Consider the following 16617-nt stretch of genomic DNA (forward strand, 5'->3'; position numbering starts at 1 on the left):
TGAACTCTTTCCTCTCTCATTATATAGGCCATAAAATAATACTTGTCACTTATATACACAAGCTCTCCACATCTTCAAAGCATTATACAGACTAACAGCAGACTGATGGGGTTGTGGCTTACAACAGGCATCTATACCTAATATTCCATACTGGTCACTGGCACGACTCTATTGTGAGTTTAATAGGGAAGATCTCAGGATGAGCAGTGTCACTTGACAGCTGAGTTATAGCTTCACAGGAGTGTCCCCACGCTGCCCTTTGCTCGTTAAAGCATTGCAGTAGCTAGTGAAGTCTGTATGTCAAGCTCTGAGATGCTTATACTAGAAAGGGAGCTGGATCTATTTGATTATATTTCTGGCTCTGGCTCTGACTGGCTGTGTGAGCATGGGCAAGTCGCTGACCCTCCCAGTTTCAGTTTCACTGTCTGTAAAATGGGGATAATTGTCTGTCTTGCAAATTGCTGAGATTTATGTAATACTTTAAGTGCTGAGTGAGCACTTGAGGAGTGCAAAATATTATTAAAGACGTGTCTGACTTGCCTTTGTATCAAACAGACGGTATCCTTGAAGGGCACCTGTAATGCATTCTAGACAGTCAAACTACAAATGTTATAGAAAACTTGCCTCTTGTGTTTCAGACCACAGTAATAGAATATGTGAAACCCTCAGACCTTAAAAAGGACATGAATGAAACTTTTAGAGAGAAGTTTCCTCACATCAAGCTAACGCTGAGCAAAATAAGAAGGTAAGAAAAAAGCACTTGAGAACAAAGGGAAGAGTGATGAATGACCTTTACTTCTCTTGTACAAGTTGCTTTCCTCAACACTTGTATGGAATTTACTATTAATTCTATTAATAGTATATATGATTAAATACTGATAATCTCTTATTACCAGCTAAGATGACTTTGGGATGGCAGCCATCTACAGGAACACTTAGGATGCTGGGAATGGTCCTCGTATAACTCCGCCTAAAAAGTTATTTTCAGACTAATGCTGCTTCCATGTTAACTTAGTACTATAATGTTAGTAAATTACAACTGACTCAGCAGTCCTTTGCAAACTATGGATCAAAACATAAGTGGATTTCACAGCCTACAATGCAGTCCACCTTTTCTATAAGCAGTTTGTGCCTCTGTCTGGGACCACATGGCTATCTGTTTCTATTTGAGTAATAACAAAATAACCAGTGGTCTTGGATAGTTATAGGAAAATACAGAATGAAAAAAATCCAGACTTCACCTTTCTGTGCCACAATATGGCAATTCTCTTTCAAGAGAACTACAGTGATTTGTTATAGTACCTTTTAGTGAAATACAGATAAGTATATTTAAAATATAATTTCAGACATTTTTAGAAATATCTGTGAACACATTAACTTTTGTCTTCAGGGCGGGGCACTGTAGCCCCCCTCTTTGTAGGTTGTAATCTTAATGAGACAGTACTGTACTTCCCAGCAGGAGACTGGGTTTCAGGAGACAGTAAAGGATTAAGTCATCTGTGAATAGCAAACTTAGGCTCTGATCCTGCAAACCCTTATGCACTTTAGTCCTGTTCCAGTTAGTGGGACTGGGCATGAGCATAAATTTCAACAGGAGTCCCATGAATGGAGGGTTGGTAGGATCGAGCCCTATCAAAATTCAGACACCACTTGAAATGGCTGAAAATCAGTTTAGTAACTTTAACAGTGTTTTCAGTTAACTTAAAAAAAAATGTGGAACTGAGTTTTAATGGGACTTAAATTCTTATTTTCTCAGTCTTAATCTGTTTTGTGAAGTTGTCAAGATGGCAGTTACCTGTTTGGCTATTAATTCTTATATTGACACACTGAATGTTTTCTTAGGGACTTCATTTTCTTAGTACAACCACTGCAGCCATTTACAATCAGAGATGTTATATATTTTGTTTAATATACAGTGCCTTGGCTGTGGAAAGCTACAGATGAGGATGTTAAATTTGAAAAATCTAGTTCTGTATTTGCATGCAGACACCCTGCCTTGAAATCCTGTTCCTCTCTTCTCCCCAGATGCTCCCCTCCCCATACTTGCCTGATTAGCGAGAGATCTCTTGCAGGTACAGCATGACCAATAGCACTGCAAGCTTGCAACACTGCTCTGCCAGTTTGCTTTCACACTGATATGAAGGGACCACCTCCATGTGACAGAGAGGTTCAGTCTCTGTGACCTCTGAAAGTGCCAGTTGATGCCAGCCATCATGGTTATTTCTGTGATGTGGAGGCCTGTGCATTTGGAATACCAGTTCACTTCATATGCCACCAGACAGCCTTCAGATGGCAACAGCCTTGTTAAGAACTAGCCTGGGTTAGATACGAACCAGTTTCATACAAGTTAAAGGCTCCAGTCCCTTTACCAATCCTTTTTTTCCTCCACACTCCGGCATTTTTAATGTCTTTTAAAAAACATAGCATGTGATAAAGGTGTTTTGTCCACACAGCTTAAAGAGAGAGATGTGGAACCTGAGTGAAGAGTGCAGTCTAGAGCCAGTTACTGTGTCCATGGCTTATGTTTACTTTGAGAAGCTTGTTCTCCAAGGCAAGCTCAACAAACAGAACCGCAAACTGTGCGCTGGTGCTTGTGTGCTGCTTGCAGCCAAGATCAGCAGTGACCTCAGGAAGCATGAAGTTAAGCACCTTATTGATGTAAGTACAGTTTGAATTCTTTCATATACTGTCATAAATGAGCTCTGCCTTTTTACTAATGTTGCTGTCTTGCATTTTATGAGCTAAGCCGAAAACTTTCAAAAATGAGTAATCAAATTTAAGCTCAGATTGTAATTTAGGTGCCTAAAATCAGGTGGTTTTGTTTTGTTTTGGGTTTTTTTATTGTTTTTTGCAAGGTGGGAGGGGACTAGCCTACGTTTTTATTTGGTCTCCAAAGAGCATCTGTGAAACGTGTGGGCTTGTCCCTTTCAACATGCAAAAACTTGTGTGTTTGCATGCAAATTGGGTAATTTGGCTCCCAGTTACTAGAATTGAACCCATAAATTGGTCTGTTTCTACTTTTGGAGGCCTAACTGCATATTTGATTCTGTATGTATGTACAGCTCAGGCCATAACATGATTACTATTCTTTCTTATGCTGGTATGATCTTGTGACAGTCTAGTGGATACCCTGAGGATAAATGCTGATCTTATTTTCTCCTTTTCTGCCTCCTCCCACCCCCCTCCCAAAAAAATTATGCCATTTGCAGAAACTAGAAGAAAGATTCAGATTCAACAGACGAGATCTCATTGGATTTGAATTTACAGTGCTTGTAGCTTTGGAGCTGGTCCTCTACCTTCCTGAAAATCAAGTTTTACCTCATTATAGACGTCTCACACAGCAATCCTAACCAAAGCTACATTCCAACTAGTCACCAGTGGCTCTGGGGATTAAAAGCATTACAGAACACTTTGCTCTTGAATTTGACACTTGCCACTGACATTTTCTGTGCCACAGTGTACATCAGATCATGCCTACCACTAGTTTGAAAACTGCAGCATGATTTTTAAACAATCAAGATGTATATTATGATACAGGTGCCAAGTCTGTATCAGGAGATGGTACAGAAAGAGTTGTTTTGAACTTTATTTTCCTTTGGACATTAAAGCACAAATGATTTGCACACCAGCTGCCTTTGTCGCTGCTGGTTATTCTATATTTTCCTTTTCAGTTTTACTAGGAAATGATCAGTCCTTCCCTACAAAGGATGCTATGCTGTTGTTCCCTTAGATTGTTTTAACCTTTATTTTCTTCTCTGAAACTAAAGGGAGCATCACTTCCATTCCAAAAAATCATAAACTTCAAATAGTATTTCTGAGAATTTTCTTGCATTTTACATTAATAAAATGCATATTTTATTTTTTTAAAGATGTGCCTAATACTGACTGGTCTGGTACCAGTAATTTTAAGTTACTTATGTTGCATAATGGTCAATCCCGAATTTAAATAGTAATGTATCCTTTACCTGCATTTGCCTGGCATCTAGTGAAAACAATTCCAGTATATCTGTACTAATATTACAGAGAGGATCTGTACTATAGATCTAAAGGTAGCAAGTCTGAAACTATTCTAGTTCAACTTATTTGACTATTAATACATGAATAAAGGTTTTATTTAAAAAAAAGGAAAAGAGGTTTCCAAACGCAGTCTTATCGCGAAATATCACACTTGTTGAACAAGGTAGCTGCAGCAAAGCTGCTTGGAGTTCACTCTTGTAGTTCATTGTTCAATTGGAGATAAGAAAGTGACTTACATGTGAAAGATAAGCACCATATTCTTTTTTATTACTTTGATTTGTGTCACTGTTTACTATAGTCTGAAACTAAGTAGCTTTTTATATATGACCATGTGTATTGTGTGATCTTTCTCTGTTCTGTTCACAATTGTTTCGGCCAGAACAGCTACCGCTTCCAAATTTAAACCCCTGAAACAAAGTATGTCCAGTTCTTAGATTGCTACTTTTTACTCTGTTCTTCCAAGCATTGTGCCACTGTGATGGGCCTCGTGAAACTGGCATTTGTTGCACATCTAAACGGCCATTCATTTAGAGGTAATGTTCAGCAGCGCACTGATGTTTATGCAAGGATTAAATAGCTTCTTCCTCTGCTGGCCAGACATTTGGTTTAAATCTCCAAATTTTGGGGCTTAATTCTGAACCATGTTGTATTTTTAGTGATACAGTTAGTTACTCGGTTTTTTTCTAAGCAATATTATGATACAAATAAAAGTGTGTGTGTTTGCAAGGGACGAAAATAATACTTGGACATTGAGAAATTTGTATTTGTGACTAATTTAGACATTAGAACTTTTCTTAAGGTAAAGCTACCTGCTCTCTGATATATAGAGTACTGTAAATAACTCCTTGTGTGTTTGTTGTGGCCACAAAATAGGAACAAACATAAAACTGAAGTCTTGCTATTCAGCTACATTTTACCTAAGGCCAGTTTGACTTGAGTGAAATTGCAGAAAACTTAGAGGAGACTTTCTCTTTAATTAGCACTTGAAAGGTATTTTATATATCTAACTGCAGAAATACCACTCTAAACTTAGTAGCTCTGTTTAACAACAACTTTAGTACAAGTAAATATGCCCCTTCTAGTCAGTGCTCCGGTCTTGAGGTTTAGAAAGCTGCATCTCTGTGAAGTTTAACATGCATGGTAACGTCTTAATCTGGGAGAATTTTATAAACGGTTTAGGTGAGAAGAGAGCTAAAATCCAACTTGCAAATTGAACTTATTTTCCAAAAGAAACGTTTAACAAATAACTGACAATTTTCTAAGTACTCTACTGAATGTAATTCGTGCCAGTTTTGTAAGTTCTATTTTACTAAAGTATTAAACTAACACTTGTGAGTTGCCAACTTTATATATATATATATATAGCTTTTTATTTTATATATATAAATAACTGTAGTACACTCAATTTATAATGGTCCATAATCTGCTACAGATTTCTCCAAATCAGTCAATACCTCTTTTATTTTAATCTAAATGTGGACAAAGTTAATATGGAGCTTAAGTGTTTGAGGAAGTGTTAAGTAAAGAAACGTCTCTCACGATATTTGTCCAAAAAATGTAAAATCATTTGTCATGTTACTATAAATATGTTAAAAAATGTAGTGCTCCAAGATAACTTATGCTCCTGCTGTTAATTATAGGAGTTACATTGCTTTACACTAATATGTAACAGAGAAAAGATGCTCTGACTGAAATGTAAACATTAAGGTCTAACCCTGCAATCCTTACTCAGACATTGTTGACTGCAATGGAAACTGCCTAAATAAGGATGGAGGTTGTTGCTTCAGTGTATAAATGGGCAAGTTAATTTTATTCTTCCAACAAAATGCAGAATTACATCTTCCTAAGAGAGCATATATTCTTCATAGCAGTGTTTTAAGTAAAATCTTTAATAGATACTTGTTCTAAACCTCTGCACGTGCATATCCAAAGCTCTGAGCTCCAAAGCCCTAGATGTTATGGGTGAAAATTGTATCATGGAATAGTCTATTATATGCAGTGTTCACTATATATACATTTCTATAAGAAATGGAAGGAAACTCTTCTCTAATACCATAGAAATCTTGCTTCAAGCTGAAAATGGGGTATTGATCCCAAATTGTCATTTTAACCAACAGTCTACAACTTGTATGTTGGGTACCTTTTTCTGTGACATCTGTACAGAAATAGTGATACTGTTGGCAAAGGCGTGTGTGTGACTGAGTGTGTGTGTGACTGAGTGCGAGAGTGAGAGATAGGAGTTAGCATTCTCTTCCCTAAATTAGTTTACAGTCCTATTCAGTTAAGCCTCATTATGGTATATTTATCTTGTTTTTTTTTTTTTAAAAACAAACTGCTACTGTGTGGTAGAAAATTACTGCACCATTATCAATGTCTAAACCAAAGTGGGACCCAACATAACATTCTAAGAGAGGTGTTACACTTGTTCATGCAAAAACAAAAAAAAAAGTTTTTTCCTTTAAAGAGAAATGCTGGTCTCACACATTTGGGGGTGTGGATTAATTATGTATCACGTGTAAATATGGTGCTGCTTTGATTCAGCACAACAAAAAGGCTCTTGAAATGAGCTTGTACATTTTTATGTAAACTGTTAGTTTTGTGTCCTAGTAAATTAAAGTCTCTTGTTTGTAGTTTGTCTAATACTGTTCTTTTGATGAATGAAATTGTGGGATTGAGGCTGTAAAATAAAATTTGTTTTGATATATATTTTGTAACCACCCGAGCTTTGGTTTTTGGCTGTCTGGAAAATATTCCTTTAAGAACACTGTAAAATAAAATTATTTCCTTTGCCTCCTTCTAAATAACAGCTAGAAAGGGGTAATCAAGTCAATTTGCCAAAAAAGAAAAAAAAAAAAAAAAAAACTATTCAGGGTAGTTTCACGTACAACACTTGACCCTGAATCCTTAGCCAGTGTTTGTGGGTTTGCAATAATGCCCTCCTATTTAAAATATATATACTGTGTGGTCTTTTCAAACTGGAGAAGCTGATTAAACCATACATGGACATTAGTGCTGTCTTCTAATTCATTTAGTCTTTCAGTTATAGCAATCTGGAAAATTTCATACTGAAATGAGATTTTACAGCCCTGTTCATTTAATAAATCTTCTTAGCTGTAGGACAAATTAATTTAACAAGCTAGATACTTGCTACCTCATAGACTTCAATGCCAGAAGGAACCATCATGATCATCTAGTCTGATCTCCTGCACATCGCAGGCCACAAAGCCTTGGCCACCTGCACCTGTAAAAGACCTATAACTTCTGGCAGAGTTACTGAAGTTCTCAAATCCTGATTTAAAGACTTCAGGTTACAGAGAATCCACCATTTACACTACTTTAAACCTGCAAGTGCCTCATGCTTCAGAGGTAGGTGAAAACACCCCAGTGTCTCTGGCAGTCTGACCCTGGGAAAAATTCCTTCCTGATCCCAGATATGGCAATCAGACCCAGTAGCCAGACAACAGGGAAAGAATTACCTGTAGTAACTCAGAGCCCTTTACTGGCCATTGGAGATATTTGCTACTAGCAATCACAGATCAGCTATATGCCATTGTAGGCAGTCTTATCATACCATCCCCTCCATAAACTTTTCAAGCTCAGTCTTGAAGCCAGTTAAGACTCTTCCCCCCCCCCCCCACCCCCCATCACACCCCTTGGAAAGTTGTTCATTTCTTGTCCAGGCCTCCATTATTTAAAAGGACTTTTTTTTTCTCCACAAAACTAAATTGCTTCCTAAAATACTGCTCACTTGCATGAGCATATGGCATCTGCATAACATACGAGAGATGCAGTTGTAAGTTCATAAGACCAGTCATTTCAAGGCCTCCTCTGTGACATTGTGGCGATCATCCAATTCATTTTTGAATATGTATCTGGAGCACTCTGTTATGATGTGTTTGACGGTTTGGATGGCCTCATCACAGTCGCATGAAGGGGAATCTTTGATTTTTCCACTTGTGCGTTGAGTATTCACATCTTCCATGGTTTGTTCAGATGCATTTGAAAGTGGTCCAAAAGTCTGTATGGCAGGTCAAACTGGGAGGATGGCTTGGTGGGTCAGTAATAATGTGCTTGTTTGGAACAATAGATAAAATTCCAGAGACTTTGCCATTCCCTGGGCGGATCCAGAGACATGAGATGGTCACATCTATTCCACAGTGGTTTTCACGATCGGTGTTTGAATCAACTTTCACAGGGTCTGCAGCCTCAAATACTGCTTGTCTCTTCTATGCAGCAAATGAATAAGCTATGTAAAAATGCAGCCATAAATATGTATCCACCGCAGATGATTTAGAATATTAATTTAGGCTCTCAGACATGGCCTCTGAATTTGAGCCAAGGACAAGTTGATCGCTAATTCTTAAAACAAAAAAAAATCCAAAAATGGCTCCAAAGTGAAGTTGCAAATCTAATCAGTTCAAACTAGACACCTGTCTCAATTCCTTACTTTTAATAGCAGGTCAGATTTAGAAGAATCAACACTAAAGTTGCTGTGTTGCAGCCTTTTATAGGATCACAGCCTAATCCACCAAAGTAACCCACTGGCATCTAGACATGCTTCAGCATAACAGAGGAGGGGGTACACAAGTCAGTCTTCTTTAAAGCTTTGATGCATCAATTACTATTTGCACAGAGTGCAGCAGCTGTTCCAAGCTACCCTTTTCTTTCATCCCACATGGATTTTTGCCTTTATTAAAGCTAGTTACAATAGGCCATGTTCTTTGAGAAACCTATGTGTAGGAATTGGACAGCTCTGAACAGCTACCCCTTTGTTTTAATTGGTCTTGTTTGTTATCCACTGAATGAAGTACAGGCAGTCCACCAAGAAAGCTGAGAGACTCTTGTGATTCATATAAATATGCAGGACTCTGAGTACTTCCATCCATCCTGGTGCATCTCAAAGCACTTGTATCTGTTTTACAGGTGTAGAGGAAATGAGTTGCAGAAAGTTGTGATTTCCCAAGATCATACACCAAGTTTCTGATGGGAATAGAACAAGTGTGCAAAAGTCCTGTGCCATAGGCACTGGACCACACTCTGGGGTGAATGTCCACTTAAGGCCTTTCCCTACTCTTATTTTCCATTTCTACAGAGACCATTTTTTGCTTAGTTAGGCTGTATCCCTGTCAAACCACTTCCACTATTTCTTATGTTCTGCACATGAAAAGGGGTGGGAGAAGAATGAGGTGAGCCAAAGGGAAGCTGAACACTACTTTTCAAGATCACTTGCTAGGGAGGGATGGGCGGAGCAGTGGCAGGAGCCTTCCCATTCAAGCTGAAGTAAATGTCCTTTTAACAGCTTTGAAATATGTTGGCTGTAGATGAACACCTGCAGTTATGTTCTAGGATGGATAACTTGGTAAGGTTGTGTGGGGAGTGTAACATCCCCTGGTTGCTTATGGCAGCTTTATTGAGGCCAAGGAGCAGAATAAGAGCATTTCCACTTACTCACAAATGACAAGTGTCATCTGTGGCCTCGCTGTCTGTCCTGAAGAGTTTCCACTCTAATTTTACACAGGAGGTAGGCCTCGTAATGCTCGTACAGAGGGGTAAGGAGACATTTTGCAGGTGCAGGGAGATGGAAGCGCTCGGACGTTGTGACCACCCAGGTCCCGTTGAAGCTCCGTGACCGACCTGAGCCCTGAACCCACTCTGACTACTGTCCCACACGAACACCTTCTCTTGCAAGAACCAGGTGAAAACGTTGCAAGCGCAGCCTTGGTGTTGGAAGATGCAGTTGTGCCAATCGCAGCGTGGGGCGGGAAGAACCTGTTTTGATTCAACTTTTGACAGGACAAAGTCCAAACGGGGGTTCGTTTTTCTTCCTGAGCAGGGGCCCGTGTTTTGACTGAGCTGTTAAAGTGTGGTGGTGGTGGTGGTTGGACACGGCTGCGCTGGGCTGAGGGCGTTACGCAGCAGGCCGGGGGGCCTTTCATTGCCCAGGGAAGTGAAATGGCAGCGCTGGGGTCTGGGATTCCCTGCAGAAAGAAAATGCCATTTCCCGCCCAGCGCTGTCCTGGTGATAATTGGGGGCGGGTGGAGGGGAATTCCTGTCATGCTAAGGCCAGAAGGCTAAACACGCTTTGGCCCAGACGTGGGGAAGGTAGCCCCATGTTGTCTCAGCTCAGGCTGAGGGGGAGGAGGGGCGATGGCTCTGCCCTGGCTGGCTGTGTGGGGGAAGGGGACGGAGGGTTCCGTTGAGGCCGTTACGCCGGCTGGCTGTGGGGGCAGGGCGGGCAGGTATAACTCCGCCCCGCCCCCCCCCCCCCACGCGGAGGAATCTAGCACCTGCCGCGCCAGAGCCGGCCTCGCGCGCTCCCTAGCCCCACCTCTCCGCTGACGTCAGGAACGCTGACCCGGAAGCGCTCTCATCTTTCCCTGTCTTTGTTTTATCGCTTCCGGGTCCGGGGGAGGTCCCTCCTTTTCCGGCCTGGTCTGAGGCGAGGTAGGAGGCGAGGGGTGGCCGGGCTGGCGGGAAGCGAGCCGGGACTGAGGGCTGCAGGCCGCGGGGGTTCAGACACCGGCCCGGGGAGCGGAGGACAGGTCGGGCTCGGCCCCCTTGTGCACCCTGGCCTGGGGTCGCTTTTTTCCCCACGTCCCGGGCCTACCGTCAGCGGAGAAAGCCCGGCTCTTCTCCCTTGCGGTGGGGGAGGGGCAGCTTGTCTTCCAGGTCTCAGCCACGTGTGGGGGCGGGGGCCGGTTATGCTTTTCCTGCCCGGCCCGTGCAGCGTTGAGGCGCGTGGGGCTGGGTTTGGGCCGCTTAAGGCCCAGATTTGAGTTTGGGGGTTCATGGGCCCAGCCCCCCCAGTTGGGTTGAAGAGGCCGTTCCGGTGCTTGCGGGTGAGGGCAGTGGGAGAGCGCGGATCACCGAGCCCAGGCGGAAGCAGCCTTTATCGAGGGGAGCTGGCTGTTAGATCAGGCAAAGCCGCCTTGCTCGTCTCTAGGACACGCTGCAAAACCTTCCCCGTTGAAAAGGCCTTTCCACCTCCAGTGTCACCCAGCGCCGACATGCCCCACAAAAACCAACAAAATCCTCAAACACAGAGACCTCACCACAAGTAGATGTGTGTGTTTCGCAAAGAGGGAGAAAGACCAGAGACTCCATTAAAGTCCACAAGAGATTTTGCTACTGATTTTATGCAGAAGGCGCACACATGTACTACAGGGCTGGGTAGCATGATAAAATTTAAGGTGGATAGACTGAGGTGCGCTCAAGCTGAGCGGGACAGCTCTCCGTGGGCTAGGCTGCTAGAACATGTTGGTTGGTAGGGTGTCATCCTGTGATATGTTGCGTCCCCTCAGGTATTTTCTGTTGCACATCCCTGTGTGGTAACAGATAGAAAAACAAGATGCAGAACGACGCTGGGGAATTTGTGGACCTGTATGTGCCTCGTAAATGGTGAGTGCCTTTTCTTGGCATGCTAGGTGTTGTATAGCGGCATGGGATTTTCCAGGCTGTCTCAGATGGTCAGTCTTCTGCATCCAACAGTGTCGGTATCCCCATAGTAAACCTCACTGGAATGTATGTGATGGTCTGTCTGAAAGGTAAATTCCTGTGTGTCTATTGGTTTATGCCCTGAATCTTGAAACTTGGTAACCAAAGCACCAGTTCACTATACTCTGTGAAGAGGTTAATTTAATTGAATTACTACTTCCCCTTAGATTAATAGATTCCAAGGCCAGAAGAGATCATTGTGATCATCTAGTCTGTTCTGGGTAACACAGGCTGTAGAATTTACCCAAAATGATTCTTTTTTTGAATTAGAGAATATCTTTTAGAAAAACATCCAGTATTGACTTAAAAATCGTCACTGATGGAGACTTTGCTCTAGTGGTTGGTTAGTTACCTTCACTGTTAGGAGAGAAAAAAAACAACCTGTGGCCTGCACAAAGGCAGTTAGCAAGTGGCCAGAGTCGTGTTGGGTGTCGTTTTTTTCTGACCTCCTTTGAGGAGAGGGGCAAAAACTTTTTAAATTAACTGTTCATTTGTGAGTATGTGTTTGTTTCCTGCAGTAGCAGCTTCAGGAGCTCCTGGGTTCTTAGGAGTTTTTACCATTAACTCATGATTACTCACTGCATCTGGATTCAGTGTTTAGTTTAACTCACATTCCTAGGATTAAGATACGCAAAAAATTAGAGATGTACTGGGAGTTTTTAATAAGAAATTCGGATAAGCCTTGTTAAGTATACTATATCAAGTGCAGGCAAAAATAATTTTGTCTGAGGATGCTATTGGAAGGACCTGTTGATTCTACTCCTCCACTACCACTGCTCTGTTACTAAACACACAGCTTTCCTCTCAGATATAGTAAGTAACTACATTTCAGTTTCCTATAGTTTGTTTTCTAGAGCAGGTAGCAATGCATATTTCCAATGTGCATTGTCTTCATTTACATGCATTGAACATAGCACTTAATACATTATAAAAATCATTAAATAGGCCAACATGAAGATTTACCACCATAGCTAACTGTAATACTGCCAAACAAGAGCCAGGGTGAAATCCAGTGTCAGCCCTATCTTTTAACTATGTGATCATTGAGCTGTCTGATGCCTTGACTGTCACCATCGAACTGCTAAACTAGTATCCATACTATGCATAGGGCTTTAATAGTCTTTATTCAATTAGTATAATCCTCCTTGTATGCTGCTAATTTTTAAATTCATCTTGTTTCTTTTTCCTCAGCTCTGCTAGCAACCGAATAATCGGTGCTAAGGACCATGCTTCCATTCAAATGAATATTTCTGAGGTGAGTATAAGTCATGATAGATGTAGTTCTATTAGAGAGTTTTAACTATTTGTGAAATGTAGAACCTTCATTTTCCACTAACATTTATGAAATGCTCAATATGTCAGTGTGAATGTTGTATTACATCTCCAAATAAGTCTAATACCCTCTCAGCTACATTGGTTATAATTTATCTTGGCAGCTTGTATTGGCAAATCTGCCTCTGTTGTGCTACACACAGGATTTGTCATTTTTTAATTTTCATGGAGGGGATGTGGCATAGTGGTTAAAGTATGGAACTGATAATTGGAAGTTTTGAGGGTTTTTTCTGCAGTTTGCTTACTGTGTGGACTTTGACAAATTACTTATCACCTTTTTTTGCATCACTATAGTACGAATAACATTTTTAAAGAGATTTTATTTCCTGTAAATGTTAAGAAAAATTCTTCTTTTGTTTACCATATTTCATTATTCAAGGACTAAGGGGTCAGCAGAAATGAAAAACAAATCCTTTTACTATTTTGAGGGTAACTGCAGGGTTTAATCTTGCACTGCTCAACGTTCTCTTTCTGGGAAACTTTCCTACAACTTGAAAAAGTGAGACCATTTGTGTCCTTTTTCTTGAGCATTTATCTGTCTGTGGAGCAAGATTGTTTCTTCCAAATTTCAATACAGTTCTAAATCCAGACAGGCGTGTTTTTCATTAAGGCAGATAAATCCACAAATTTATTTTTAAATTGGACATGTGCTTGTGTCTCAAAATAGACTGACTTCATCTTCTATCAAGGCTTTTGTTAATCTGCCTGTTTGTTGTTAGTTGTTATATTCCTGTTAGGTTGTCTGATCCTAAATCCATCAGGCTCCATGGTTCCTTTATGTAAGGGAAGAAACTAACCTGTCATTTTTAATGTGGACATTTGGCTTAGATTTTGTGATTCATGACAACGTGACTGTAGGATCCATTTCTTGGCAAACAGTTTACCTTTTGACCTCTCTTGTAATGCTTTTACCCTCTAAAAATATCAAGTTTGCAAACAAGAATTGTGTGTCTAACTAAAAGACTACTTAATCAAAATGATCTAATTATAATTGCAGGTTGACAAGGTTACAGGCAGAGTCAATGGCCAGTTCAAAACATACGCCATTTGTGGAGCAATTCGTAGGATGGTAAGAATATTTTCTTGAAAATTAGGAAATCATTTGCTCCAACTTAGATTGGTTGGACTTCTTATTCCCATGTGAAACATTTGGCCTTTGAGAAAAGTTGGTGCTCTTGGTCCAGTTCCCAAAGGACTGGTGTGTCTATCACAATAACTATACCTCTCATCTGTTATACTGTTTGGCAGACTCCATACAGGGAACAAAGACTAAACCAACACTGTGTGAGGCTTTATCTGCACTTTCATCAGGATACTGTGTGTTTGTAATAATGATATATTATTGACCATCAAGTGACGGTGTATACGTTTAAAATATTTTCTGGTACTGTGAGATGGCCAAGTATTTTATCAATATTTTGAATATTTTGGGAAAAGCTAATCCATACAAATAGCATTCCACCAGCAGATCTATAGATCTCTAAGTCTTTGATGCTTCCAAAAATGTGTTTAAATAGCTGAGAAACACATCTTCTTTTACATTTAAAAATGAGAAACCAGTGATTATAAACTGTATTTCAGAACTTTGTTTCTTTTGTATTGAAGGGTGAATCTGATGATTCTATTCTGCGTCTGGCAAAAAATGATGGGATTGTTTCCAAGTAAGTATGTTTGTTTGATAACCTTTGTAAAGATGAGATAATGTGATTTCCTCTCCAGGCTCCTAAATCCTAGGTCTTGATGAAAACATGTAGTCTGGATTTACAGCCTGTTTATGAAATTTCACAAAAATATTTATTGAAGCTGTTGAAAGAGATTATGATTTTGTAACAATTTTGTTTGGTTTTCTTTTCCAGGAATTTCTAACTGAGGATACTATCTGATATGGAACATTTTGTTGTAAAATAAACAGCTTAAACATATTTGAGGTGCAGTGTTTTATTTTAGTTCAGAACCATAAATGCCAGTGTGGTTTTTTTTTTTTTTAAAGTTGTCTAAAATACCTTCAAAATGTTTATGCAGGAAAATTACAGAACTGACTAGTTCTGAAGACCTGGAAATGAAACTTTTTGATAACCCAATATATAGAGCAGTGCCTCATTTGAAAAATCTAGGTTTTCCACTTCATTCCTTGGGTCTGCATTTCTGTTAACTTAGAACTTTCTCAATCAAATTTAGCACGTATGTAAATATAGCTCATTGTATTACCCTTGCTTCAATTCTCTAGAGTCTACAGCATAGATCAAGAGTTGAATGTTTTGCAGGTATAGGAACATAAGAACAGCCATACTGGGTCCATCTAGCCTAGTGTCCTGTCTTCCAACAGGGGCCAATGCCAGGTGGCCAATACCATGTGCTTCAGAGGGAATGAACAGAACAGGTAATCAATCATCAAGTGATCCATCCCATCTTCTGACAAACAGCAATGAAAATAATAGCAGTCTGAAAATAGTTAGAAATGGTTTGATTCTGCCTGTTCAATATAAATGTGTTTGAGAATGAGGACTTAAGCTTTTTGTGGGTTTACTTGACTGAAGCTATTAAAGTATAGGCTCAGGTTTCTTCTGCTAATATCAATTTGCCATATGCATTTCTGCCATTGATGCTTTCATGCACTTGGCTCTCCTATTGAAAGCTTATCATGTGTCATTATAGGAAATGCTTATGTTTTCTTAGAATGTTTTACCCATATTAATTACTCTGCAAGAGACAATGTTCAGGAAAACTTCATTTTTCATATGACCTCAGAGGTTAAAAAATAAGGAAGTAACTTCATTATGCTGTCTGAGAAATTCATTTAAAATATCTAAACAATATTTTAATAAATAGCTTAGTAGTCATTTTACAGGTCCTTTAATGGCCTATTAAACTTTTTACCTGCTGCCATGTTATTTTTAGCTATCTCATAGAGCCCATAGGGAGTGCAGCCAGTTGGAATGAGAATTCACATGCTGACACTGCCTCTGTTATCTGTCAGTTTCTTGTCTCTGGCTAATATCCACCACATTGCACTTTTGACCTGAAGCTCACAGCTGTTCTTGCCTTTAGGTTTTGAAATAATTGTTTCAAAGTTTTCTCTCTCATACCTCGTGTTTTATTTCAATGGCAAATGGCTGGAGAGCAGGCAAAGAGGAGAACTCACTACTCGATTGATGAAGTGGGCATTGTGAAAGGAAAAATCTGACTGGTTGAGGTTCAGACTATACAGATATTGAGTGGATATAGAAGCAGGCTTTGCAGTGGGGCATTGCTAACACAAAAATCTAGTTTCTAATGTTATTCCACAAGTCTGAAATCATAGGAGTGCAGCAAAACTGCTTTATACACGAAGATAAATGCAGTTCTGCAAAATAGCCATGAGTCTCAGGTGTTGGAAGTAGCTCCAGCCTCGTGCCTTACTGCCTCACACTTCTGATCATAAAGTACAATTTTACTTTCTCCTACTGATTCAGAAAATCTTAATTTATAAGCTCTGGGAGGTAAGGTGTTGGTATGGTATTTATCTATAAAGTACTATTCTCACATAAGATGGTAAAGAAATAAAATACCGAACAGAAAGTAAATCCATCTAGATTCTGGCCCTACTCACTAGTGTTTGGTACTACAGTAGTAATAGACAATTAGTCTCTGTAATGCTAGTATCGAAATAGTAGCCAATACTTTTGTCAGTGTTTACTTCCTAAGAAAGTGAGTTTCATACCCTGCCTTGTATGACATGAGCCCTCACAGGGAATAAACTACATCAATTTCTCAATCCCGGGGGTTACAAAAAG

At 40.0% G+C, this 16617-nt stretch overlaps 2 protein-coding genes across 2 annotated transcripts in view; both read left to right on the forward strand.

Annotated features, from left to right (window-relative positions):
* CABLES2 (Cdk5 and Abl enzyme substrate 2) overlaps positions 1 to 6335 on the forward strand; it is a 37721-nt gene extending 31386 nt beyond the window's left edge. The window contains exons 8-10 of the mRNA XM_067554547.1: positions 639 to 745; positions 2454 to 2658; positions 3210 to 6335. Coding sequence (XP_067410648.1) covers positions 639 to 745; positions 2454 to 2658; positions 3210 to 3350 — 453 coding nt within the window. The 3' untranslated portion in view covers positions 3351 to 6335. The remainder of the gene's footprint in view (positions 1 to 638; positions 746 to 2453; positions 2659 to 3209) is intronic.
* A 4069-nt stretch (positions 6336 to 10404) lies between these two features.
* RPS21 (ribosomal protein S21) lies at positions 10405 to 14766 on the forward strand. Its single transcript, XM_067554619.1, has 6 exons — positions 10405 to 10462; positions 11320 to 11416; positions 12704 to 12767; positions 13842 to 13913; positions 14450 to 14505; positions 14701 to 14766. The coding sequence occupies exons 2-6, from the start codon at positions 11367 to 11369 to the stop codon at positions 14708 to 14710; spliced, it is 252 nt and encodes an 83-aa protein (XP_067410720.1). The 5' UTR covers positions 10405 to 10462; positions 11320 to 11366; the 3' UTR covers positions 14711 to 14766.
* Positions 14767 to 16617: the final 1851 nt, after the last annotated feature.

This window comes from Emydura macquarii, unplaced genomic scaffold, assembly GCF_026122565.2.
Source record: "Emydura macquarii macquarii isolate MOO-44397 ecotype Brisbane River unplaced genomic scaffold, CSIRO-AGI_Emac_v2 contig_1483, whole genome shotgun sequence".
Lineage (NCBI taxonomy): Eukaryota > Metazoa > Chordata > Testudines > Chelidae > Emydura > Emydura macquarii.